Source organism: Scomber scombrus, chromosome 9, assembly GCF_963691925.1.
Source record: "Scomber scombrus chromosome 9, fScoSco1.1, whole genome shotgun sequence".
NCBI classification, from domain to species: domain Eukaryota; kingdom Metazoa; phylum Chordata; class Actinopteri; order Scombriformes; family Scombridae; genus Scomber; species Scomber scombrus.
In genome coordinates, this window is record NC_084978.1 from 4,982,006 (window position 1) to 5,009,675 (window position 27,670).

A 27,670-nucleotide genomic window follows, 5' to 3' on the forward strand; every position below is an offset into this window, starting at 1 on the left:
AGTTATACCTTCATGCTCCAGTCAGAGCATTGAGGTCAACCGAACAGATGCTTCTGTATGCTCCGAGGTTAAGGCTCAAAACCAGAGGTGACAGAGCCTTTGCAGTGGCTGCTCCAAACTTACAATATCCGAATTGTTCAGACCCTACAAAGTTTTAAATCATTGCTTAAAACTCACCTCTTTGCATTGGATCTTAACCCTAGTTGAGCTTGACATCCTGATTTTTATTGTGTAATTGGGTCAATGACGTATAAGGATTTGCAACAAATCAATTGTAGAATAATAAAAAACAAGCATGTACCTGAAGATCCATATTATACATTTGAAATTAAGTGATTTTAGTGGATTTTTTCAAGATGAATTGGCACTGGCCTTAAGAAAAGTCATGTATTTGCATTTTTTAAAACATTTTTTAAATGATGATCTTTTATTTATATAAGACATTTCAAGATGAATCATGGTCGCACCACATGACTTTTTTTTAAGGCCAGTGCCAATTAATCTTGAAAAACCCACTAAAATCACTTTCAAATTGTAATATGAATTTTCAGGTACACAACATTCTGAATGTTTGAACTACTGCATTAGATATGCTTGTTTTTATTATTCTAAAATTGAGTTGTTGAAAATCCTTATACGTCATTGACCCAATTACCTTTGCTTTTATAGTTCATCATACTCATAATTGTTCTTTTGCTTTATCTTGTGTCTTCAGCTTGTACAGCACTTTGGTCAACTGAGGTTGTTTTAAATGTGCTATATAAAGAAACTTTGACTTGACTTGAAACTAATAACTATGTTCATTTTAACTTCATCTATAATAATTCATAATAACTAATCAGCCACGCTTCCTCAGTGTCCTCTTTTAAAACGCTCTTAAAAACGTATTTTCATTGGTTAGCTTTTAACTAATGAGTTATTTCTGACCTTTGCTTTTATTATTGTTCATTACATTAATTTATTCATTGTCTATCATTCATTGTTTATGTTTGTGATGCACTTTGTAAACACGTTTTTATGAAAGGTGCTATATAAATAAAGCTTACTATCATTATTATTATTGATATTCTTGATTGATCGATTAGTTGCCTGGTCCATAAAATATCAGACCATGGTGACAAATGTTGATTGCTTTGATTTTTTTCCAAAGCCTAATGCGTCATCTTCGTTTTGTTTTGTCCACAACCCAAAGATCACTGTCATAGAGGACTGAAAGGAAACCAGAATCACTGCTGATCTAATTCAGAGATTAAATTGGGAAATTAATTTAATTTGTCTGATTGGGGCTGTCAAACATGCAAATTAGCTATATGCAGCCTTCAATGAAAGATAAAGATGTAAAGACATTTTCCTATACAGATTTATTTGCCTTTATATGATTCAGCATTCCTCTTTAAACAAAAAAAAAAAAAAAAACACACTGAAATGGCCATCCTAGCATATGCCTAGTAAGCCTGAGGATAGTCAGATAATTGTGAGAGCATGAACTCGGTCTGAGACAACGAAGTCATTCATTGCCGTTAGACATGGAGAGGAATGAGGGAGGCAGGAAGGTAGCCGCTAATCCGGCTTCATCAGATCGGTATGAGAGGGAGGAATGCTGCCGGACGGGATTCTTATACCAGCTGACTTGTGTTGATCGTGATGACAGCTTTGGGTGTGCTGTTGCTGATTTCTTTTTTTTTTTGAGAACCAAAACCTGCCTTTCCAAGAGAGGTATGCCACTGACAAGACAGGAAAAAAAACTCATGAATCATTTAAAGCTTGTTGTCATTGACGATGGGTGAGTCTTTAAACAACAATCAAGTGCCAATCTGAACAATGAAAGAGGTTTATTTTTATCGCTGAGATCATCCCTCCTATTCATACCGGCTATTTAAAGATCCACCTTCATATGTGCGTTCAATGGAAGTGATGAAGACCAAAATCCACAGTCAGTGTTTATCTGAAGCTTATATGAGGCTTCAGCAGTCTGAGTTAGTCATATTAAGTGGATATCTGACACATTTACTGTCTTTTTAGCATTAAATTCCCTCTTTGTGTTTCCCTGTTGAGCTGTGGTGGAAGTATAGTAACAAAAAGAAGGACTTTGGTACTAAAAACACTGTAACGTTGAAACATATCTACTTGATTTGACTCATATGGACGACTGAAATGTCACGATTCCTGAGTTTCTCTACATGTTGCCACTTCCCCTGTAGAAAGCCCCCCACCTCGTGTGTGTGTGTGTGTGTGTGTGTGTGGAGGCAGGGGTCCATACCACAAAGCAGGTTTAACAAACTCTGAGCTTAACCATGAACTCTGACTCAGTATGATCAACTCAGAATATGTTCTCACCGAGTTAAGCGAGTGTTTAAAAAAAAAACATCATCACCGGAGCGCTGATATTACGATTCACCATGGCAACAGGTGAATAAAAGGCGGTGGAGGTAGAGATAATAATGCATGTTGTATGTGGACAGTGAACATTTATTTAAAAAACATAGCGGTTACAGAGCCTGAATCAAAGCAGTAAAAAGAGTTTATATAATTTTTAAGTTAACAGTGTTTTAATCAATCATTTACCAGATTTAGATAAAGTTGTGTAATCTGTCTGTGTATCAGGCTATACCTACATTAGATGTTAAAGCTCTGACAAGGGGGCAGCAACTTCATATGAAACATATAGTTAAAGATTAAAAAATACATATTTAGAGAAATGACTGTAAGCTCACATCTGATCCAGTAATAACGAGTTTGGTGATTTGCAGCTGAAAAAGCATCAAGCTTCAAACTGAAAGTAAATGTTTAGACATCTATTTGGATTCTCAACAGCATTCAGTGACAATTTAAGACTATGTGCAGCACAAGATTGCTCACTCAGAAATATGATAAACATATAAACACACAATGTCCAATATGATGAGGCAACTATGATAGGAATGTCCCTGTAAGAGAGTGCAGGAACTGATCTAATTACCTCTGATCAATGTGCACAGTCACAGTATTATTTAAAAGAAGGAGGCTTGTGGAGTGTAAGTGCATTATGAAGCCTTCTTCTCAAAGCCAGTATGAACAGGAGGAAAGATTATGACAAGAATTTGGGCGCCCGACTATCGTTTTAAGGCAGACTTGAAAACATTATGAACCCAAACATTTTCAAGGATGCCCTGTCGTTGCAGGTCAAGAATTATCTGGATCAGCTTGTTCTACAGTCTAACTTTCAACTAGATCAAAAAAACAGCAAAAACATTGTGATAATAAGAAAGAAATCATGAGAAGCAACATAATGTTTGATAGCTGTGGTCTAAAATAAAATTAAAAAAAGATCTTGCAAGTTTTTATTCATGATTTTGTGTCTGTGGAACAAACATATAAGCAAATACAGACAATCATATAATAATTTAGACTGGTTAGATTGGTGCACTTGTCCATAAATAAGTGCATTTGCTCAAGACGTGCTTAACACATGTAGGCTCACACTTCAAGCTCAGTTTTTAAGTCCGACCATAGTAAATGAGTGATGTGGAAACATGACTCAGAGCTGGGTGGAGTGATGAGTCGAAGGCTAAATGCAGAACTATATTTCTTATAATTGCAGGGTTGGACTAGTTTATGACCCTGTGTGCGTCTTCACATAAAGACCATGCTTGAGTCTGGTGGTATTTAGGTTGACTGCCACCACAGTACATGCTCTCCTTCTTCTTCTTTAATGCTGGAGTAGTGTAATGTAAGTCAGTGTTAAGCAGGAATCACTTGCTTTACTGGAAGCTGTCTATCTGCTGCAGTGACAAACAGCTGAGGAATGATGACAAGGCATTAAACTGAAAGTGTGACGACTGAGTGACGATTGCACGCAGTCACATTCTGCAGGATTAGTCCCAATTATTTAAGGATGAGTGTGTGAGTGACAGCAGATTAAAAAGTATCATCAAAACTTTTGCTTTGTTTGGTGGCGAGAAAAAGGCAACGCTTCCTCATTTGACTTGTTTCACACTGTACTGTAGGTCACGGACTCACAAGCTGCTGATCCACAAGTTTATTGGACAGAAGTTTGAAGAAAGAAAAAATGACACTTCTGTATCCAAAATGCACAGTTAACCCTTTACATACTGTTCGTATTCTGACTCATATTCATAAATTCCCCCGTCAGTCCTTAATAAATGTTAGATTAATAAATAATGAAGCTATCAGAGATCAAACAAGAGTGTATTCTATTTATTTATAGAGAAAAAAAGACATTCACAATCACTATTTTATGGTTTTGGAGAACATTTTAAAGAATATGAAGAATTTAAAGTCAAATTTTGTACATATGCATATACAAAAATGTGCATCAGCTGCACAAAAATTTGAAAAAATATGCATTTTATTTCTATTTTTGTATACTGTGGGTCACATTAGGAAATGTCCAGCTAATAGAAATGTGTATATGGTGTTTTTACAGCTCTAAAATGTGAAAAATGGGTCAAATTTAACCCCGAACAGTATGTACGGGTTAAGATGAATCATCCAGGCAAAATCAGTGCAGGGCTGTTTTTCATGATTCAGGCTAGTTTCATTATTTCTAAATTAAAAGGAAATCTATTTGCAAACTTTGTGGAAACAGTTTGGGGAAGTGTGTTTCCTGTTTAAGAAATAGAAAATGCCTCCGTTCACATAGATCCATGACCTTTATTTCAGTTTGGTGTAAAAGAACGTGACTAGCCAGCACAGATCTCATCTATATCCGGTGATGTAACTCTGGTGACACATTTTTCCCACTAAGAGATTTAAACAAATTGAAAGTAGAAGGTATGGCTACATCCACCAGGATTCCTAAAAAGATGATATTACCTCTATGCATTAGGTCTGTGCTCTCAGTGTAGCTCCACTCAGGACATCCGTGGAAGAACGAGGAGGTAGAGGAGGAAACGTCATGGCAACATCGGCTTCCTAATCAGTGGAAATCTGAAATAAAACAATTCAAAACAAAGTAAACAACATTTTTGAGGAGTACGTAGTGTGGTTATCTCTCCATCTGTATACTAGTCTGGAAAACCAGCAGCTATCTTTCAGGAAGCGTTACAGACAGACTCTCTAGATAGATCTGTCCCACTTTAAAATCAGACAAGAAAATAGTAAATGGGCCGTTTCCCATAACGTTTATTTTCATTATCAATTAATCTGCTGATGATTTTCTCGAATAAGCCATTAATTCATTGTTTCATGAAGTGGTGAAAAATGTCTCCTGAAGCCAAACATGCAACATTAAATGTCCTGTTTTGTCCTTAGTCAGTCCACAACTCACAAATACTCAATGTTTCTATCATAGAAGATCAGAAAATATTCACTTTTAAGAAGCTGAAACCTAAATATTTGGCTTTTTCTCTTAAAAAGATGACTCAAAATGATGAATGAGTATCAAAATCAGTCGAGCGACACATGGATCTGGTCTGAAAAACCAACAACAATCTCTCAGGAAGCCGTACAGGCGGCCCATCTGTTTGTCCTATTTTAAATCCAACATGAAAATAGTTAATGGACAACTGTTAATGTATAGCTGCCCATAACACTGTACATTACACATAACATTTATTTTTATTATTGATTAACCTGTGGCTTGATTTGTCCTTTTGTCAGTCAACAATTCAAAAATACTCCGTTTCTTATCATAGAAGAAAATATTCACATTTAAGAAACTGAAACCTGAGGATTTTGCTTTTATTCTTAAATAAAATAGATTAAAAATGATGAACTGAGTATCAAAACAAGTCAATTGAATATACTATTCATTTGCATCCACACTGGAGATACACAATAATAGTTAATAGTATTTATTCATACAAATGTGGCACACACTTAAGACTGTATGTGAGACATTAAACTTAAATATGTGCTCATAATCTTTATTTTTTTAATCAATATTAGCTTCAAATGCAACAGGTGGACATAATTAAGGAATATCATTTTAACCCTCTAGCTACTAGTGTAAATAAAAGCACAAATTTCTCATAAATCTAATTATTCAACATAAAATAAAGCTAATTAATTGCTGTAATTAACATTTTATCTGACAGCATGTTGTCATCTTTTACAGCCTGAATCACATCAGCAACAACAGCACCTGATTGTTTTTTGATTTCAGTAGCAATGAAATGATGAGGGCAGACACACTATTTTATTTAAATATATATAAACATTTTCTTCACTTAAATCTCAATTAACTCAGTAGACATGACGACTGAAGAAAATTGCTGCAGAGCCTCGTTTTGTTTTTTAAGGTTGAGGAAATACTGCGGTGTGTCTGCTGCCATGTGTTTAGATAGAGACGATGAATAACGATGATGAAATGATGAAATAAAACATTTACCTTTAAGCTGACCCTCCTCTCATCGCGTATTAACTCCAGCTGCAGTGTTGTTGTGAATGAGCTCCGAGCTTTAATGTTCAATGTTCACCTGTTGTCAGTCAGCAGCCTGTAAAGCTGAAGATAACACGCCGACAAGACTTCCGGCCTCTACAGTACAAAATAAAAGCAGTTTAAAAAAAAACAGCAGCAGCATCCGTTTTGTTTTCAGAGTAAAAGCCGAAAAACAAATAAGCAGATACGATTAAATGTAAAGATATATTGTTTAGGATTTTGCTAAATAAACTGGAAATAACTGGAAATGTCGGTACTGACAGTGAAGAATGAATGAGAGACATTATTAGCACAATGTAGTTAAATGTACATGCAGAGCTGGATATATATATATATATATATATATATATATATATATATATATATATATATATAATGCTATAGATAGTTTGATTAATAATCATATTTTGTAATATCTTGCGATTAAGAAAATGAATCTGCAGCATCAGCTACTAGTTCGTCTGTCAGGTTAAAAAGCAGCAAGCTTAAACAGGCAGGAGTGGAAATTAAGATGTTAATTATTCTTTTTATATACTTTTTATTGACTTTGATTTTTATTAGAATTCTCATTTGCACCTAAGTAAACATTTCGTATATGTTGTGGGCCTATCTCCACCAGGATACCTTGCCCCCTATTAATGTATAAAAAAAAATATATGTATCTTCTGGTGCACGTTGCCTATTGAAAGGTTAAAGATTAAATTTAAAGATATATTGTGTAGGATTTTGCTAAATAAACTGGAAATAACTGTAATTGTCGGTACTGGCAGTGAAGAGTGAATGAGAGACATTATTAGCAAAGTGTAATTAAATGTACATGCAGAGCTGGAGTTTTTTTATTTTTTATTTATAATGCTGGATAGTTCAATAAATAATAATGTATCATATTGTGTTATATCTTGCGATTAAAAACGGAATCTGCAGCATAATCAGAAGCATTTATCTGCCAGGTTAATCTAGTAGTACAATGTTTTCCTGTGAATCAGAAGAATACAGTTTTGGGGTCTTGTGTAATATATTTTGGGGTAGAATGAGTTATAATACTAATATAAAGCAGTATTTTTCATTTCTAAAGATCATAATAAATGCACTTTTAGTTGGGGGCTGCAGGTAGATGCCAACTTTACCTTAAGGTCCAGATCTAGAATAATAAAACCTCCAAATAAAAGTAAGAAAATAAGCAACTACAAGTTATTTTTCACTGTATTTCATATATAAGAAAATGAGCGAAACTTTTAACATTTACATTAAAAAGATAGCATTTATCTCCAATGCTGCAGTTGTTTTAAATAATTTGATGCATGTTCACTCCCAGCCTGCAGGGGGCGACACCGCCGGTCCCGTCATGTAGCTGCGTCACCGGCTGCGGGTCAGAGGTCACAGCGCCACATGCATGTTGTTGTTGATGCTGATCACTGACAAGATTTTATAACTTCAAGCTGATTCTCCTGGGTGAGTTTTATGTTGCAGTGTTACTGCAGTCATATCTAGTTTAGTTTGCTGAATTGTTGCAGCTTAATAAAATGTCGTCCTTTATCATTTAAAGGTAAGCTAATAGACATAGTTCCATTGTCGGACAGGCTGTAATCAGTCTCTCCTTAAAGCTAAACCATCAGTTTCATTAAAACTACTATAAAACTATTTACACTGTCAGACTACTTGTAAAGCTACACAGTTATATTTCATGCAACTTTTGTCTGGCTGTCATTGGATTCATTGTTTTATTTCTGTTTCTTGTAAAGAGCACAGAAATATTACACTTAATGATCCAAGAAATGATAAAATGTTTTATGTAATTACAGTTATGTTGGTTAAGTTTGTTATAAGTTGTTTACTAACCTCACAGGTGGTGTTGTCATCTAAGTTTTTGATCAAAAATGGAAGAGTGTCAGAGAGGAGAGTGGATAATATGAAGATATTTCATTACAGTGTGTCATTTTTTATGATTGGTGACTAATTTTAATCTCAAAACCTTTATATTAAACTTTCTTAAACAAAAATAAACCTGATTATTTTCCTTAAAGTCAGCCCAGTTCAGGAGCTAATTGAGAACATGTGATTTATATTCCACTACAAACAGGCTACTAATTCCCATTATGCTTTAAATTGTTAATAAATGCTGTACTGGATGCTTTGTAATTAGTTGTTATGTGACTTTAAAAGCAAATCTCAGATAATATAAATGTATAATTAGAACCACCATCACCACTGTTCTCTAAATGATCTACAAATCACTAAATACTTTGTAAAAGAGTTGTTAGAGTACTTGTAAAGCTACTCAGTTATATTTCATGCAACTTGTGTCTGACTGTCTGTGGATTCATTTTTTTATCTCGGTTTCTTGTAAAGATTAATTTTTAATCTGTGCAATATACAGCATATTGCAGAGTAACTCAGGCCTTTTACTTACTGTATGGATGTGTGTGTACAAATGTATGTGTGTTTATGTGAATGTTTTCACCTTAAGTGGAAAGCTACCCTAAATTTCATTGTATCTTGTGTGCAATGATAATAAAGCTATTCTATTATATTCTATTCTATAATGGACTACTGTAATTCTGCAGCTGTGTTGGCACCAAATGAAGTAAAACCTGCTAAAACATGAGTTCAGTGATGTTTTAAAAGTGTTCAGGCTGACACACATATAGTATTTAAATTATAATAGAGCCAACAAATGCCGCTTTACTCTATAAATTGCTAAAATGATTAATGTTAAGTTTATTTAATATCTTTGGAAGGTTGTGCAGGTCAGACATTGAGCCCAAAAATCCTCCACAACAGAGAAAAGTCTGTTGTCCAATTACTTTTGACTGAATACATTAATAATTCAGATAATATAATATATAATAAATGTCTATCGGTGCTTTTTGAAAATATTTTCACGTAAGAAAAAAGATGGCAGAGCATTTGCTGTCAATTTTAAATCATCATGGACTCAACAATTTTCTTTTAAGATCAAGAAAATACAACATCTCTATATTTAATCACCAGTTAATGATAAATCACCCAGATCTTTCTGTCAGTGGTTTGTTGAAGTGTTTTCATTTCTTTTGTAACAGGTCTTTTGGAGAGTTTCGGACCAGACGGTGTTGTTTTTCCCTCAGTCTTGAGGTGAGATGAGGAACCTAAAGCTGCTGAAGAGCCTGCGGAGCTCAGAGCTGCAGGGTCCGGGCTCCCCGCAGTGTTTCTCAGTGCGGGCAGACACAAGCTCGCTGCTGGTTGCCTCTCCGTACTCCATCACAGAGTTCGACCCCCGGACTGGTCAGGTACGCTGGTTGCAACGTGACTGTTTCTGAGCCTCAAGAAGAGATGAAGATTTCAGCATTGTGTAATAACAGTTGTGTGGTCATGTAGTGCAGATGAAAGTCTACCATTCCTTATCGACTCTCCTTTCTGTTCTGCAGGTGGTGAGCGAGGCCTCGTTGACAGCTGATGGGTTTCTCCCCGAGGACGGCACCGGTTTGGTGGTCGGACTGCAGGACCTGGCAGAACTTGAGTCGGCATGTTTAGCCACAGCCACCGGTGACGTCGTCCTCTTCAACCTCAACACCTGCCAGGTGGGTAGCACAGAAAAGTCACAAAGTATAAACACATTTTTCAGTTCATCTTTGGGCTTTAGGGTCAATGTTGTAGTTAGTTTTAAGTTACAGGGGTTAAGATAAGGGGCAGAGGAAGGTCCTTACTGAATGTGTTTGGTTGGGTTTTTACAGTTGGAGTGTGTCGGCAGTGTTGACAGCGGTCTGACATCGATGAGCTGGAGTCCTGATGAGGAACTCGTCGCTCTCACCACTGGTCAGTATGTTATACAAATGTCAAAAGCATGTTATTCATAAACATGTTAAATCACTGTTCTTGATAAAGATTAAATTAAATGCCTCGCCTTGAGTTTATTGTTGTGAATCATCTATAAGTTTTATTGACAGATTATCTCTGCTTAACTGCACACAACTCAACCCAGTTTCATAAACATTTAGACAGTTGTTACCCTTAAAGATGGGGAAGAAGGTGGTCTTCATAGTGAGCTGGATTATTATAAAGCATAGGTAGTCGTTGGTAGTAGATTTTTTTAAGGTAGCAACACATCTTTTGGAAATTGTCTAAGTTTCAGTTGTAACATTACTGTGGTCAAACACACTGTTGCTCTCTAAGATATAACCTCAGTGACCTATAAATGTTGAGTTAATCCCGTTTTATTTCCAATAAAACATATTAAACAACGTTACAAATGAATACATCTTAATAATTTGTGCTTGCAGGTCAGGAAACAGTCATCATGATGACCAAAGACTTTGAGCCGATCACTGAGGTCGGAATCCACCAGGACGACTTTGGTGAAGGTACTGTGGCTCCAAATGGACTCTGTGCAGATTAATTGTTCTCAACCTAAGGTTCAAGACCTATATAGGGTCATAAGACTGTATACATGTTTGTATTATGGTTGAATGATAATATTTGTTCATGTATATTGTGCATATTGCAGGAAAGTTCATCACGGTGGGTTGGGGGAAGAAGGAGACTCAGTTTCACGGCTCAGAGGGGAAACAGGCAGCACACAAGAAGAGCCAGGTCAGTGTTTCATTAATTACACAAACATCAGAGCTTGAATAAAATGGAAAAGCATCAAAACCTCTGAAAGGTTTATGAAATATTTGTCCCCACAGGAGGTTCAGCCGACAGCAGTGTGGGACGACCGCAGGCCCCGGGTGACGTGGAGAGGTGACGGCCAGCTGTTTGCCGTCAGCGCCGTCTGTCCTCAGACTGGAGCCAGGAAGGTTCGGGTCTGGAACAGAGAGGGCGTTTTGCAGGCCACCAGTGAGCCCGTCAATGGCCTGGAGCAGGCGCTGTGCTGGAAGTACGAGTTAACTCTAGTTTCTGCTCTTTTCCACTTGGAGAGCGTCAAAAATAAGCAAAAAAACATCCTGGACTGACTGTTGAATGTGCATAAGAAGTGTGAATCCATGTTAAACCTTGTCCTGGTGTTTCAGGCCTTCAGGCAGCCTGATAGCGAGCACTCAGCGTCATCCCAACAAACACAGCGTGGTGTTCATGGAGAAGAACGGACTGTTACATGGAGACTTCACTCTGCCCTTCAGCAAAGACCAAGCTAAGGTACATTCAGCTAAATCTGACCCACAGAAAACATGTCGAACAATATATTTTTGATGAACACATGAATAGCAGTGATCAGTCTTGCAGGTTATGTGATCAGATTATTTGATTAATGTGTGTTTCAGGTGAAGGAGCTGCTGTGGAACAGTGACTCCACTGTGTTAGCGGTTTGGTTGGAAGACATGACCGCTGGAGAGGACGGACAGGTCAACACTTACAGTAAGTTCAGCAAAAGATAAACTGCACTGTGTAGCAGCATTTATTACCATCTACTACAGCATCTTTTAATAAAATTATATTACGACTTGGAGCCACTTGTCAAGTTAAAAAAGGTAAGAAGATTTGTGCAGTAAACATGAGGGGTTAAATGAAACATGCTTACACCCATTATGATCTAATTCAGATGAAAGTAACAAGAAAAAAAGTGTTTACATGATGATACATTTATAAAATCCAGAATATTGTCTTATGGCTTTATGTCAGACTTTTGCATTTTATGTAAACAAAATGATTCACAAATACAACATTCAGGTAATGGAAAGTATTTAAAGTTCCAGAAACATGTTTATGAGCAATAATATATAATATAATGTATGCAATAAATAACTAAAATGTTTATTTAAATCAGATGTGTGTTCCTGTTTTGTCATTGTGTGCTGAATTCAACTTTAACTTGTCTCCCTCTCTCTCTGCAGTCCAGCTGTGGACGGTGGGAAACTACCACTGGTATCTGAAGCAGAGCCTGGAGTTTGGCAGAGACCATCAGAAGGCTCCAGTCAGTGTGTGCTGGGATCCTGAGCGCCCCCTACGGCTCCACGTGGTGAACCGCAGCTGGACCACCATCACCTACGACTGGGGCTGGACGACGGAGAGGAGCCTCGGGCTGGACGCTGCCGACAAGGCCAACGTGGCTGTGATTGAAGGAGGTGAGGACCAATGAGACGAGAGGGAAGAAGCACCTAAAGGACGATTCCAGCATGATGGACTTTGTTAATGTTTTGTCTAAACTCTCCTCAGATAAAGTCCTGGTGACAACCTTCAGGCAGTGTGTGGTTCCTCCTCCCATGTGTTCGTTCGAGCTCCAGCTGACGTCACCGGTCAACCAGGTGACCTTCCTCTGCAAACCTCAGGGAACCAATCAGCTGTCAGCATTCACAGCTGATGGAAACATCTCAATCTTCAGCCAAGGTGGGTTTATAATTAGCTTTCCATAATGATCCAGTCATCAGGGTGAATGCCAATTAAAATTATATTAATTATAATATGTCATTTAAACTCTGTGTTGAGCTCAAACCCAACTTTTTTAGTTAAGTTTAGTTTAGCTCATTTGGCCATGACAAGCAACTAATTAGACTTTATTAAGTGGGTTTTGGCCAGTTTTGGTTCAAAATGTAGCTTTTGTTGTAACGCCAAAGTGTGCCTATTTCTATTCCATATACATATTTTCCTGATCCTCTTAATTTTACCCACAAACCTTCCTGTGTGTGTTTAGATTCAGGAGAACAGACAACAGACAAAACAGCAGATGGATTCAGGAATATGTCTAGACCTCTTGTCCTCCAGAAAACCCTCAGGTAACACATCGATCTGCAGAGCTGCTGTTTCCTGTTGATGCACATGTTGTTGTTTTAATTCCTGCAAGTTTACAGCTGATTCATTCTGTGAAATTCACCCAATTAATCAGTGTCATGGCAACTTTAATAAATACAATTTGCATAAAATCAGAATGTGCTGATTGTCAACTAATTGGTGTTTCATGAAGCTTATGGGTAATGATGCTAGAAGTCATTTTTTCATTGTTTACTTTGCTCCCTCAATGATTTTGTTTCTCATCCTCCTGCAGAGTTTCGGTTCTCCAGGAGGAACCTCTGGCCTTGCGGCAGCTGCTGTGGCTGGAGGATGAGCTGTTTGTGGGTGTGAGCTCCAGTCTGCTGCCGACCTCCTCCACCCTGCTGCTGCTCCGCCCTGCTGAGGACGCCACTGACACACTCTCTGTCAGGTCAGCAACATACGTCTTCTGAAAAACATCATAATTTAACTAAATTGCATCAAATTTGTATTGTTGAATCATTCAGTGGCCATGTTTGAAATCAGGACTCAGCTGCTTGTTTTTATGCTTCAGGTCTGAGGTAGAAGTGGACGGTATGGTGGTCAGTATGGTTCACAGCTCCCAGACCGGCACTGTGGCACTGCAGCTGGAGGACGGACAGATAAAGAAACTGCTCTATGGTCAGTTATTATATTTATTGTTATTGTATTCGTTCATACATTTAACTCCTAAATAAGTGGTATTTTTTATGTATTCTCGCTTTTTTTAATTATAAGTTTTTGATGCAAATAGAGACACAGATTAAAACTTCTTAACACAGTTTAATAGATTTTTAAGTGAAAGTATGAGCTTTGGTATTAAATGGCTTTTTCCACCATTATTTTGCAGTTTTATTTTTATGAACTTATGTTGATCCTTGCTTTCATAGCTGAGTAGAAAGTCACTATACATGCATATAAAATGCATTGGTTTACCTTTTTGTTTTTTCTGTGTAGATGGTCCTGAGCTGTCAGTGAAGGACTGGCGTGACTTCAGCGGATGCACCATCAACTTTCCTGTTCCTTGTGTTCAGACGGCCCTCTGCAGCATCAGTGGAGAGGTAGAAACACATCACCTGCATATTAATTTATGAGACAATGAATTTAGAAAGTAAATATCAAAGCACTCTCCTCAAAACGCTGGTGATAATGAGCGATCTCTAATAAATGTAGAGAGTAGAGACCTGTGGGGATTTCTAATTATAAGTAAATCATTGTGTGCAGGCTTGAATGTGTCTTTTTGCTTTGGGTTCACGTTTGCAGGAGTATCTGCTCGGCCTGACGGACAGATCCCACCTCTACGCTGGAGACACAGAGGTATGCTGTCAACTGAAAAGCAGCAGTCTGCTTTTGTAACACGTTTGATGTAATTTGGTGTAAAACATAACTTAATTGTCTGAATATGGACACATAGCAGATGTTCTTCTTTACAGTGTGCCAATTTGCGTATATCTGCCTCTCTCTCAGCTCGCCTCCAATGTTTCCTCCTTCGCTGTTTGCAACGACTTCCTCATCATCACCACACACTCACACACCTGCCGCTGCCTCCAACTGAGCACGCTCAGTGTTAAAGGTATGGACACACACACACACACACATGCACATTCACAAGTACATTAAAAAGCCCAGAGTGAGAGGATGGCGTTGCAGCACTACAGTTGAGTTTCATGACCTTTGACCCCTGCAGCGCTACAGGCAGCTTTGGCCTCAGATGGAGGTGAGAATGACGAGACGCTGCGGCGGGTGGAGCGAGGATCCAGGATCGTCACTGTGGTGCCGCAAGACACCAGAGTGATTCTGCAGGTCAGTTTAACACACGTTCAATATAAATACCACAGCAGTGCAGCTAATGTGATTGTCTATGACTGTGTGTATTATGAAGATGCAGGATCCAGATGTAGATTGAGATTTTGGAACATTTTCCGTTATTAAAATGACAAATTGAGAAACTAATTTATGATTTATTATGGTGTGTGTATGTCTAGATGCCGCGTGGGAATTTGGAGACAGTAAATCATCGAGCACTGGTGCTGGCTCAGCTCAGGAAATGGTTGGACAGGTGGGTTTGATTTTTATAAAATATGATGAGAGTCACATCACTTTTGAATGTAGTCAAAACATTAGTGACAAACAGTCCTATCAGGCCAACAATGACCTTAACTACACCAATCTCATCTGTAAGTTCCTACTTTTTCAATTTTGTTAAAAACTACTGAAGTCTAATGATTGTAGCTTTTATGTTAATTTCACCTTTTTTAGCTGAATATTTGGAGAAAGGAAGCTGAGAGTGTATGGTGAAAAAGTGGTGAAAATGCACCGTACTCTGGAGTAAATTAAACCCTACTTGTTGTTTGTTATTTTTACAGTTTAAGATTCAAAGAAGCTTTTGATTGTATGAGGAAGCTGAGGATCAACCTGAACCTTATTTATGACCACAACCCAAAGGTACGAACAACACAAGTATCTTATTTTCCTGTCATCATTTTGCAGACTGGATTGCCCTCAAGCTGCTGTCTGTTTCTGATCTTCACCAGTGCATAAATAAAAAAGTGTAATTTGGAATCTGTCTTCTCCTGCAGGTTTTCCTTGAAACCATCATCGCCTTCATCACACAACTCAACTCCATCAACCACATCAACCTCTTCCTCACCGAGCTCAAGTAAGAGTCACAGGAGTTGATTATCACACAATTAAACCAAAGACTGGTATTTTAGTTGTTAAGTCTAAGAATGTTTTTGGTACCCAGAGAGGAGAACACCACTAGTACCATGTACCCTCCTCCTGAGGGAAGCCCGGTCCAGCCCCAGCCTGCATCTGGGATGAAGAAGGTAGACATTGTGTGCGATGCTTTACGGAGCGCCATGGAATCAATGGATCCAAACAAGTCAGTGATGCTGTATTTTGTTTCTAATTTTTATGTGCTGATCATTATTTATGGCTTAAAAACAGATGGCACATACACAAAACTGATAGATTAACATAACAGCATCACCATATTGTTGTCTGTCCAGATTCTGTCTGTCTATACTGACCACTCATGTGAAGAAGACTGTTCCTGAACTAGAGATCGCTCTGCAGAAGGTCCATGAACTTCGAGGTGAGCTCACCTGAAATACACTGAATTTTAACCCATTCACTCAGCTATGCAAACACACTCACAGTCAGAGTAGCAGATATTGTGAGTAGAAGTTAACTGTGTGTTTCTATTTATCCAGTGAATCCTCCTGAAGCTCCCGGTGCTGTGAGTGCTGAAGAGGCGTTGAAGTACCTGCTGTTTCTGGTCAATGTCAACGACCTGTACGAACACTCTCTGGGAACGTACGACTTCGACCTCGTGCTCATGGTGGCCGAGAAATCCCAAAAGGTAAGAGATGGTGAAAGAGGAGGTATACCACCTGCAGTGTTTCCCCTAGAATTTTTTTCAGGCCCGGTGGTACCCACCGAAAAAACCCTAAACAGACGCGACGCGTGTGGCACACGCACAGCAAGGCACAGCAAGCAGTCTGCAATTCTGCAATTATTATATATGCATTCAAATTTTTGTTCACCCAGAGCGTATTCAAGATCACAAGGAGAGAGTGACTTATTAAGGTGCATTTATTGCATACAAATGGAACATGCTACATTGGCACTTCAACCACACAGTGTGCATCGTTCTCTGCTGCACTTGATTTTTCTGGGTTTTGTGAAGAACTTCACCAAGGCCTTGTCGTAGGGGAACTTGGCCACAGGGGGACCATTGATAGAAACTCTCATGCAGGCCCCCAAGTGCTCCCCCTGCAGCCTGTTCCTGAGGTCTGTTTTCACCTACCAAAAATGAGAAAGCTTATTTAGTAAATTGTTAAATTTAAGGATCATTTATTGTGTGTGTGTGTGTGTAAAAATCATTGTAGGCCTATATTACTGAATTATATCACTTAAATGAAATCATTAGGCTTAATCTAACTTTTAATCAAAGTTGCATGGGCCTGAAAGGCTGCAGCGTGGTGGTCTGAGCCCATATGAGCATCAAGTGCATCTTTTCTGTACATTGCAGAAGGGATCTCAATGAAAACCCTCTGGGATGGTCCTCTTTTAACGGGCTGCTTATGCTGACGGCATAAGCGACAAAACATCCCTACACATAATTGAGATTCTATCAGTTATAAATATTTTTTTTAATAAACACATACGTTTTTTATTCATTTTATTATAACAGAGTTACATATATTTGACAATGCCTGGGAAAACTAGCCTATTGTCTGTGTTATTTTCATCATTATTGCTTACCAAAAAAAAGAAAAGAAAAGAGAGAGAAGCTCCTCAATCACAAAAATATAAGCTAAACAACAAATTGTAAACTTACCATGGGGAGTGTGGTACAACCAAGGGCTGTAGTTGTGGTTGTTAAGCCATTCGGGATCCCAGCCAGATGTTCTGTGTTTAGCTGTATTTTTTTTTGCTGGGTCAACGTTACCAGTCGGACCGGGCCCGCGGTCACCCGTCGGACGGGGGTCGGTAGTCGGACCGGTGTCAGAGGCAGTAACCGAGCAGCCCCCCTCTCCACTGCAATCTGCCCCCCTTTCTTCCGTCTCACCTGCACCTGTCATTTTTTCTGGAGTTGCCTCTGTTACTCTCCCTTCATCTATTTTTCTTGGCTCCGGGGTCTGGCAGAAAAATTTCTTTATATTAAGTTGTTTGTCACCCGCGATATTTTTTCTTTTCTTCGGCGGCGCCATAGTTGGTTAGCAAATCTTAAACATCCCAGAATATATGCCCGCGCTCTCAGCAGCGGTACTCGCATCGTTACTAGGCAACGAAGCAGGTTGACTCGCTTTGCGCTGCACAGAGGCGCTCCTAATGATAACTGATTTATGAATGAATTGAATTGGCTTAATTTTGGCATATTGATTGTTTTTTTCTTGGCCTGGTGGCAGGTCACCTTGGCCAGGCGGCCCGCCAGGCCTGTACAATGGTAGGGGAAACACTGCCACCTGTAAACTTTGTGATCTCTTAATCCTGCTAAACACTTTAGTGGAAAACAGTTTATCCTCATTAATATTCAGATTTATGCACAAAAGCAGCACAGATGGAGCAAAATGGAGCAAAAGGCATTTAAGCAGCCAAATATATCACAACATTTTCTGCAAAATCACATTAAATAATCAGCTCTGACTGGAGAAAAGAAATACGTTTATTGGGAAGTTTTGCTCTGTGGAGTGTTTGTGGGAAACACAAATGAGCCATTAAAGTGAGATTATATTAAATTAACAAGCACTAACACCGAATTTGTTAAAATTAAAAGCAAATTATACTTTTCAGAAGAACTTCTCAAACATTCCAGGGAGCCAAATATTCAAAAACAGGAACATATTCATTTAATTACTCCCAACTGTGTATTTGATGGTTAAGCTGTGATATGTGGATGGATTAAACAGCGTGTTTTCTGCGTATGTCGGTTAATTATAATCTACGATCTTTGCAGGACCCCAAAGAGTATCTTCCCTTTTTAAATATGCTGAAGAGCCTGGAGCCGAACTACCAGCGCTACACCATCGACAAACACCTGAAACGCTACAGGAAGGCTCTGCTCCACCTCAGCAAGTGTGGTCAGTCTGAATGTTTCTGTCAGCTGTCGACACTGTTTGCTGCTGTTTGAGTTTATCTGGAAGCCAGTTGCAGGACTCAATTATGATTATATATCCAAATGTATCTCATACAGCTTTGTGTCAAAAAAATCGGACTTTTGTCTCAATCCTTTCACAAAACAGCTCCTCCAGATAGTAAAAATATTGAGGAATGTACCTTTAAGATTATCTGAATATCAGCCGAAACCACTTGATAGTTGTTATACTGTGTAAAGGATATGTGAAAGAAAATATCATAGCAAACATGATAAAGTCAGCACAGTACTCACAATCATAAGCAAATAAAAACTGGACTCAGATGTTTAGTTTAACCTTTACTTTCAGTTTAAAACACTCACTCATAATGACACAACATTAAAATCCATTAACCTATAAAAGGTGTAAAAAGTGATGAAATAATAAGTAGTAAATGAGGTTGTGGTGCTTTTCAGAGTCTGATCTCTTGTGTTTTATATACAGGACAGGAGCATTTCCCTGAGGCTTTACAGCTGGTGAAGGAGCAGAAACTCTACAATGAAGCTCTGAGACTGTACGCAGCAGACAAAGCTCAATACAAGGTACAGACATAAACACAGCTGTGCCCACTCGACCTGAAGTTACTTCCTGGAAATCACTCGTTATTACAGAAGATCAACCCCCTGACTCAATCACCTGAGCTCACACACATGCAGTACTGTGCAAAAGTCCATCATTAGATTTGTTGTTTTAGCAATGCTATAATGACCATATTTAATTATTTCTCAGTCTCTTAATTAGAACACAACCACCAGATAATACAGGAAATGTGTATTCAGTGTTAAAAAACAAGAGAAAGACTTTTGCACATTAAACCTGACTTTCACCTCATATACTTCTCCCTTTGACCTCTAGGCTCTGAGCTGCGCCTACGCCGAGCACCTGATGGAGCAGCAACAGGCGGAGCAGGCTGGCCTGTTGCTATGGCGATGCGGCGAGCCAGCCAGCGCCCTGCAGGCGTTCGCCAGCAGCTCCAGTTGGAGGAACGCCATCTGCGTCGCTCAGCAGTTGCCGCTGCCGCCAGACCAGTTAGCTCTGCTGGCCCGAGACCTGGCAGGTAACCATGACAACAGGTAGCCAGACAGACACAAACACAGGTCAGACAGAGAGATAGCGGTGAGCTGGTTCCACATGAAATAACTCCGTCACATGCTGATTTTGTTTTTAAACCTACTGTGACACTAATAAAGGATAATCTTATCTTATCTTATGATTTGTTGTTTCTCTCTCTTGCAGAGAAGTTAATTGAACAGCGGCGGTACTCAGAAGCTGCTCTGCTGTTGGACCAGTACGCCAAAGTAAGCTTTCACTGTTTGTCACCTGAACAAAACTAGATGCATAAATGTAAAAAAAACTGGAATTTCAAGGGTTTGATTTGTGATTAAAATCTGCTACAAATCATCCACAAACAGACCTTTATTGAATTTATTGATTCACATATTTGCTTGTAAAATAAAACAACTGTCAGAGCTGAAGGTTTAAATGTTTCTATCTCCAACAGGACTGTGAGGAGGCCATCTTGGCTCTGATCAATGGTGCAGTATGGGAGGAGGCACTCCGATTGGTCAGTATATGAAATTAACATCCTTTTCTTCTTTTCTCTTATTTTAGTTTGGTGCTGTTACTAATTTGTAAAATGGTGTTGAATATACAAATTAAACACATTTAAAAAATAACAAAAATACTTAAACCCCAGCACATTTTTTGTATGTTCTTCTTTATGACTTACATGATGCTTATGTGAGACATTTTCTTTGTCTGCTTCAGATTTACATGCACAACAGACAAGACATCACTGAAACCAACCTGAAACCTGCTCTGTTGGACGGTAAGAAAAGCTCAGAAACATGACTGCAGCTTCTCATCCTAACTACTCAGCTTTTCTTCCACTGTTTATTCCTAAACACACCAGAGATAAAGTGGAAGATTCACACAAACAGAAACCTTTGGCTGTATGATTAAGATCTCGTGATGTTGTCTGTTGTCAGCCTTCGGTGCACAGACCGTCTTCCTGGAGGCTCAGGTCGCAGCGTTCACCCGGCACAAGACCCGGCTGGCTTTGGTCCGAGAGCAGAAAGAGAAGGCCAGACTGAACATGCTCGGTGAGAATGAGTCCGAACTAACAGGATATGAAGTATCTGATCCAGCATGTTTGATTATATGTCAACTCTGTCTCTGTCTGTCGTACTTATTCACCAAAATTGAAGGTTTTATTTATCACACCCACAAGCAATATGGGGCATTAGTGTGGGATATTCAATTAAGCCTGTACTAAAAAAAGAAGAACTTTAAACCAAGATGAAAAAGTCAAAAATAAAAAAAATCATCATGCCACTATTTTAAAACAATCTATACTTTAAGATATATATAGTTTGGGCAGAGAAATGGATTCACAGTGTAAAATGTGACAGACAAGAGAAAAGAAGGTATTTCTTTTTCTCTCTGTGTGGCTAAACAGGTATTTATCAGGCAATTAGTAGTTTTTAGTATTTATACTATTTAGTTTTATTATCATATTTTCCCCAAAATATGACCCATTACAGTGCCTCCATTTACAGCTTGCATTTAGTTATGAGAGACCAGTGTTAACAGGTTTATACTGTCTAAAGAGTATAAAGAATATGTTTATATTCATTGATTAACATCACAGTGAAAACCTGCATTAACAGTAGTAACTCTGTGTTTTCCATCAGATGAGGACGGTCCAGACTGTCCTGATGCTGAGCTTTACTCTGAAGCCAGCAGTGTGATGACCGGCTCCAAATACTCCCACAGTAACTCCCGCATCTCCTCGTAAGACAAACACACTCACAGCACACACACATGAATCTTGTTGTTTTGAGATTAAGTAAAGAAAACAGAAAGTAACAAAAGAGAAATGTGCAGAAGAAGCCAATGAAACCTATAAGGGCTTGTCAGGTTCCTATAGTGAGACATACAACATAAATCTTAACAAAAACATTTAAAAAACTAAGGTGTTACAAGTGTTTTCTTTTCTTAATGTAAAGCTTTTTGTAATTTTTGCCGCCAGGGATGCAGTTTCAGCAAAAATATGGAATAGAAACACACTGATGCATTAACTAACTGGCCAATCAGTCTCTATCCTGTGGTGCAAATAACATAATTTGGCCTAATTTCATGTAGTTTTGGTTTGTGGTTTAATGTGCACGCTCTGTCTGCAGGAGATCATCGAAGAACCGGCGGAAGGCCGAGCGGAAGAAGCTGAGTCTGAAGGAAGGAAGTCCGATGGAGGACAGAGCGCTGATGTACGCTCTGAGTGAGATCATCACCACTGTGGACAAGATGAGAGGTACATACACAAACACTAAGAGCTGAAAGGTTTATGGTATTTACAATCTGAAACATATTGAACTATTTTTCCTTTCCTTCTCCGAGCAGTTTTCTGTCTTCTCACAGCGACAATGCCTCACTTTTTTTTCTCTCCTTCTCTCCTGCAGAGGAAGTGCACAACCTGCTCAAAGCCCTCGTGCTCTTTCAGTTTGACAGACAGGCGGAGAAGCTTCAGCTGGTGTATGAGGAGGCGCTGCAGATGATGGAGGCAGCAGTGCCTGAAGTGTGGCCAGAAGGCCTGCAAAACAACCAAGCCCCGGTAACTATGATATCTTTTTTATTATATGTACCAACTGCGATCTGCTGTTTCTCACTTTTCTCTTAATCTAATTCATTTTAATTGCCAGTTGTTATTTGGGTAATTTAACCCTGGCAGGTCTGTTTAAACAAGCAATGAGAAGTCAAAAGAGGCAAGATTACATTTTTTTGCAGACATTAAACTTTCTTCAATGGACCTTTTTCTGTGAAGTAAAAGTAGAGGAGAATGCATTATTGTATTTGTGTGTGTTGTTTTATTCACATTTTTTTAATCTTAACTTTCTCCTTGTTCCCACTCTTCAGCTCACAGGGCCAAATTCAACTGCAAACAGCATCATGGCTTCTTTCCAGCAGCAGCAGCAGCAGCAAAAACCTGTAACTTCACAACAAGGTTAGCAGACTGTTTAGCATTAAAATATGTTGGGGGAGTTTTTAATGCATATCTTATCTGTGCCACATGTGAGAGTAGGAATGCATGTAAATGATTTTTTTAGGCTCTGCAGATGAGATGAAGAAATGTTTCTGTTTCTAATATTGTCTCATTTCTTCTTCATAGATGCTGAAATCCCGCCGCCACCAAAGATGAGAAACGGTGTGAAGTGGAAGCTCATTGTTCTTAAGTAAAATTAGTTTTGTTTTTAATGTTCTTTTTACTGTAAAGTGGTAATTATGTATGAATAAAGATCCAGTTAGACGTCTTCTCTGGTCATGTTTCTTTTTTGTTTTTACTTCTCTGGAGTTTAGAAATATAACGACACAATGTTACATTAATTCATTTCCAACAGCGACAATAGACATTGAAAAAATGTCTCATTGATTGATCTAAAACAATCAAGACAGTCTCAGAAATCAGTTGAATAATCAATGAGTTAGGCCTCCTCCATAAAGCTGCCATGTAGCAACAGTGTCAAAATCATTTACAGGGAAATATCCACAATTACAGGAGCTGGATGCAATAAAAAAGATAAAGTGAGGAATAATTGTGAGTATATTAGACTATATGAAAAATATAATAATTGGTAAGCTGTTGCAGAAACACCAACTCTGTATAGAAATGCTACTATAAGTGGTATATTTTAATTATCCCACCCACTTACTGTTCAATTCATGATATAATGGAAACTAATTTGTAAGCATTTTCATCACATCCATTTTGTTTTCAGTTATTGTTTGTTACTCCCACCCGAGAAGCCAGTTTTCTTAAATGATAAATGGCTGTTTTGTGGTGTGAATGATGAATTCAAGACAAGAAAAATGATGAAATGTTTGTCTGCTGTCATCATATCACGACTTGTTTTAATCAAATCCTTTGATATAATCTCACTTATTTTCATCAATTAATTTTCGTTACTTCCACCTCTCATGGATTTGGAGCCTGTTCTTCTCCAAAGTGTGATGCTTTGGAGCTTCCAGTGCACAAACAGTGAAGTAGGAGACATCTTGTATGCAGCATTTAAACTTTTGAGATGAAATATATTTGCTTATTGACAGATCCTGGGATTGTTTAATGATGGGGAGAGAAGATATGTAATTTTAAGAATTTTTAACAAGATAATTGAACTTTTTGTTTGGTGGAAAAACTATTAGGCACAAATGATTAGTCAATGTAGAGTATTTTCCCTACATATTACGCCTTACATACTAGTTGGGTCAAATTTGACCCATTTTGACATTTAACAGATGTAAAAACACCCCAAATGTCTTTTACTCTGAAATTTGATGGCTTTTCCTAAAGTGGCCCCAAAATGCATAAAAATGTATTTATTTTTATGAATTAGCAGTAAAGACTAATGACTCGTATAGTTATATAATAAACCCCACACCTCGATAAATTTCTTGTTATCAGTTTCAACAAAGTACATTTTAAATAATTGTTATTGCCGTTATATTTTCATGTCTTAGGTAAAATAGGACATTATATTGTGTATTATCTCCAAAAATTAATGGTGTAAAACCTAAAAGAAAAAAAAAATACACTCTCTCTACTCTCTGAAACATTATTAAAGGTTTAATCACACATGTATTGATAAGTCAGATTGATTATTGATGCTTTCTAAACAGATCTGTGGTTGTATGGACAAAATTATGAGGGGGGCAAACTAGAATATGGACAGTATGTGAGGGTTAAAACCAGGGGCGATTCTAGGAGCAGACCTTTAGTGGTGGCTCAGCTCCTAATGAGAATTTAACATACAACGCTCTGCAAGTGTTCAAACCCCTCTGCTAAATTACTCATTTCACTGGATAACGTAAATAAGAACAAGAACAATTACTATAGTGTTTAATAATAATAATGGTTCATAATAAACAATCACATATTTCTACAGAGAGGACCCTGAGATAAGTTAATGAACCCTGAGAAAAATATATATTAATGACAGAACTATCTAAAGTATATTAAAGCTGTCAAAATACAACTATTTGAACCTGTAGCATATAAGTATTTGTCCCATCTCTAACAGACAGGCTCACAAAATAATTAAAGTTGTATAAAATAATTTTAAGGGGGAAAAAAATACAATAATTATTTATTTATTTTTAGTTTGTTAAAAAGTGTGTTTTTATTTGATTAGAGTGGTTTCCTTAGGAGCAGGAGGAGGTGCACACTGGGTTTATTTACACCTCCTCCTCCTCAAAGCTCTTTATTTAGGAGTCAACATGTCTGAGTGGATCAGAACATTTCTCCGCACTGTGTTAGAGGGTCTTATGAATGGACTCTCCTATCTTTTCTGGGACCTCCTCCTCTACTCCTTCGAGATGAATAAACTTCAGGACCTTCAGCAAGAAGCGGAGGGAGAGAGTGATGAAGAGGAGGGTGAGAGTGATGAAGAGGATCGAGAAGTCCAAGCTGAGGACCGAGGACCTTCCATGGCCGATGGAGCTCAAAACGCGCCAATGGTAAAAAAAACAAAAAAAAAAACAACATCAATTAATTAATTAAGATCATTAATAAACGTAATTAGACTTTTTAAATGTTTTTTTTCCCCATCGCGGCCGAAACGCACTGCTGGTAACCGTAGCAACAGTACTAACGCTACTGGTAACCATAGCAACAGCGCTGACGCTCCACGCTCATTAGTGATATAAAAGCTGGATTGAGAAGTTTAGCTTTATTGTGAAAGGTTGACTATGGAAGCTCATTTCCGCCAATGTGATGGAAAAAAGTCTTTATAATGAGAAACTTTCTTTTTTTTTTAATGACTAAATGGGCTTCAGTAGTTGACAAAACAGTCTCACTTACTCTTAGCTTTCAGTCATATCCTGCTAGCCAAAACTTAGAAAGGCCCTGATAATCCCAGTTTTGAACTCTACAAGTTAAATCATGTTAAGTTAACTCAAGTCAAGTCATGTTTTAAGTCGCTCTCCACACAAGAACATGTTCTCTTTCTTCTTCTGACAGCTGGATGTTTGAGTAAATGATGTACATGCAGAGTTTGACACTAGAAGACTGTTTTCAAGATGCTCATCTTTGAGTAGACTGTTAGTTTTATTACAGAAATACACAGCTCTCATCTGTATGCCAGTCCTCTGCAGTGTAGGAAGAATAAAGCTGTTTAAATTCAGGCTAAAATGCAGCAGTTTAAATAGCCACTATAATTAAAATGAACTATGAAGATGGGTCATCCAATAACTGAGATATCTAGTTAGCAGTCCATATCTGATGTGTATGTTTATGGTGTCTGTGTGCAGCAGCTCAGGCCCGTGGCGTCAGGCAGAGCACGAGTAATAGTTCTGGGTATGGATGGAGCCGGAAAGACCAGCCTGCTGCGTGGTTTGGCCTCTGGTTGTCTGGAGCGGGACACTGAGCCAAAAGAAGACCTTCGTACCTTCGCCATCGACAGAGACGACCTGCACATGGACTTCCTGGAGAGTAAGTCTGAACTGTCAAAGTGTCCCCGTGTTATTTGGATTTTAGTGTTGTGCATCAAGAGAGTTGTACATTTAAAGCACAGAGTTTGAAAGTGTTTGAAGGCCAGACTCAAACAATAACAACTGATACTGAACACAGTTTTATATCCTGCTGTCATTTGTGTGATTTTTGTTGGCTTTAACTTTTTGGCACCAAAATCTTCAGATCCAGTTTCTCTGTTGTTTGTCTGTCAGTTGGAGATAAAGAGGCGCTGCAGCCCTGCTGGCAGACTTACATGTCCACAGCTGAGCTGCTGATGTTCGTGGTCGACTCCTCCAACCCACAGCTCTTCCCCGTCACTAAGAAGCATCTACATGAGCTGCTGGCCTCAAACCCCGGTCTGCCTTTGATGGTTCTGGCCAACAAACAGGTGAGCTTGACAGAAAAACGCACTCGACTGTCCTCAACAAAAAACAGCACGCTTCTTGTGCACAAAGATTGTATCCAGAAACTTTTCATTTAGCCTCCAAATGTTAATTAAATCAGCACCCCACAACTCTGAGAAAAAATAAAATGCTGTTTTGCCATCTTTACTTGCACATTGTATTAATATAGTGTACATAAGTGCATACAAATATGGTGCCAAAAAATCAATGATTTTAATTGAAAATGTCTGACTTCTCTCATATTTCTACAAAAATTGAATATGATCTAATATTAAAGGGATTTGAACATTACATTAGATTCAGAATTGTAGTAATTCATCTTTTTAATTTAGTAAAAGATTATCATCTCTTTGGGTTTCAGGGTTTCAGGGTGTGCGAACAATTCAAATGAAGAAAAAATGGTGGGCAGTGCGAGCGGGTGGCTTCTGGTGCTGCAGCGCTAAACGTCTTCTCAAAAGCCCTGAAGATATATATGTTTTTAAATCTGATTAGTGTAGTTAAATAATGTTGTTTTTTCCCCTTTTTATTTAATTCCTTCATGTTATTTGTCTTTGTGCATTCTCTTTGGAAAATTGTTAATAAGGACTGTATAAATCACTACCACTACTACAGTTTTCAGTAGAGATACAATACAGTAAAATTACCATCCAAAAAAATGGCCGCCCCTGCTTTGTAGACGAGGTTTTGAGGGTTGACAGAAATAAAAGATCTCTTTACATTATCTAAAAACACACAGAAGATAATTTCACTGCAGTTTACAAAGACACTTTAATTAAAGTCTGTAATCTCATATTTGATACTTGGACACATTTGGGGAATAGTTGAGACCTTTCTTCATTCAGATGTCTCCTCCTGTTTGGTTCGTTTTTCCAGGATCTTCCAGGAGCTTGCAGCCTCATGTATCTCTATGACGCTCTGTCCCTGTCTGAGATCAGAGACCGCAGATGGTTCCTCTTCCACACATTTGTGAAGGAAACGGAGATGAGCTCAGAAGTTCAGAAAGCTCGAGACCTGTTGATCCAGATGGTTGGTGATCACAAATAAA

At 38.3% G+C, this 27,670-nt stretch overlaps 2 protein-coding genes across 2 annotated transcripts; both read left to right on the forward strand.

Annotated features, from left to right (window-relative positions):
* The first annotated feature begins 7,760 nt into the window (after positions 1 to 7,760).
* On the forward strand, positions 7,761 to 23,011 carry elp1 (elongator acetyltransferase complex subunit 1). The gene is made up of 36 exons (XM_062425757.1): positions 7,761 to 7,834; positions 9,442 to 9,648; positions 9,787 to 9,939; positions 10,093 to 10,174; positions 10,639 to 10,719; positions 10,863 to 10,948; positions 11,044 to 11,234; positions 11,368 to 11,491; positions 11,617 to 11,710; positions 12,187 to 12,417; positions 12,509 to 12,679; positions 12,984 to 13,065; positions 13,335 to 13,490; positions 13,614 to 13,720; positions 14,036 to 14,139; positions 14,342 to 14,395; positions 14,546 to 14,651; positions 14,766 to 14,881; positions 15,064 to 15,137; positions 15,445 to 15,523; positions 15,658 to 15,737; positions 15,825 to 15,962; positions 16,090 to 16,175; positions 16,294 to 16,442; positions 18,543 to 18,666; positions 19,165 to 19,262; positions 19,576 to 19,777; positions 19,957 to 20,018; positions 20,222 to 20,284; positions 20,488 to 20,548; positions 20,709 to 20,822; positions 21,414 to 21,513; positions 21,903 to 22,030; positions 22,179 to 22,330; positions 22,633 to 22,720; positions 22,886 to 23,011. Exons 2-36 carry the CDS (start codon positions 9,499 to 9,501, stop codon positions 22,951 to 22,953), a joined length of 3,954 nt encoding a protein of 1,317 aa, XP_062281741.1. The 5' UTR covers positions 7,761 to 7,834; positions 9,442 to 9,498; the 3' UTR covers positions 22,954 to 23,011.
* Positions 23,012 to 24,987: 1,976 nt separating this feature from the next.
* Positions 24,988 to 27,669, forward strand: LOC133986381 (ADP-ribosylation factor-like protein 9). The gene is made up of 4 exons (XM_062426203.1): positions 24,988 to 25,227; positions 26,020 to 26,200; positions 26,434 to 26,609; positions 27,499 to 27,669. Exons 1-4 carry the CDS (start codon positions 24,988 to 24,990, stop codon positions 27,667 to 27,669), a joined length of 768 nt encoding a protein of 255 aa, XP_062282187.1.
* Position 27,670: the final 1 nt, after the last annotated feature.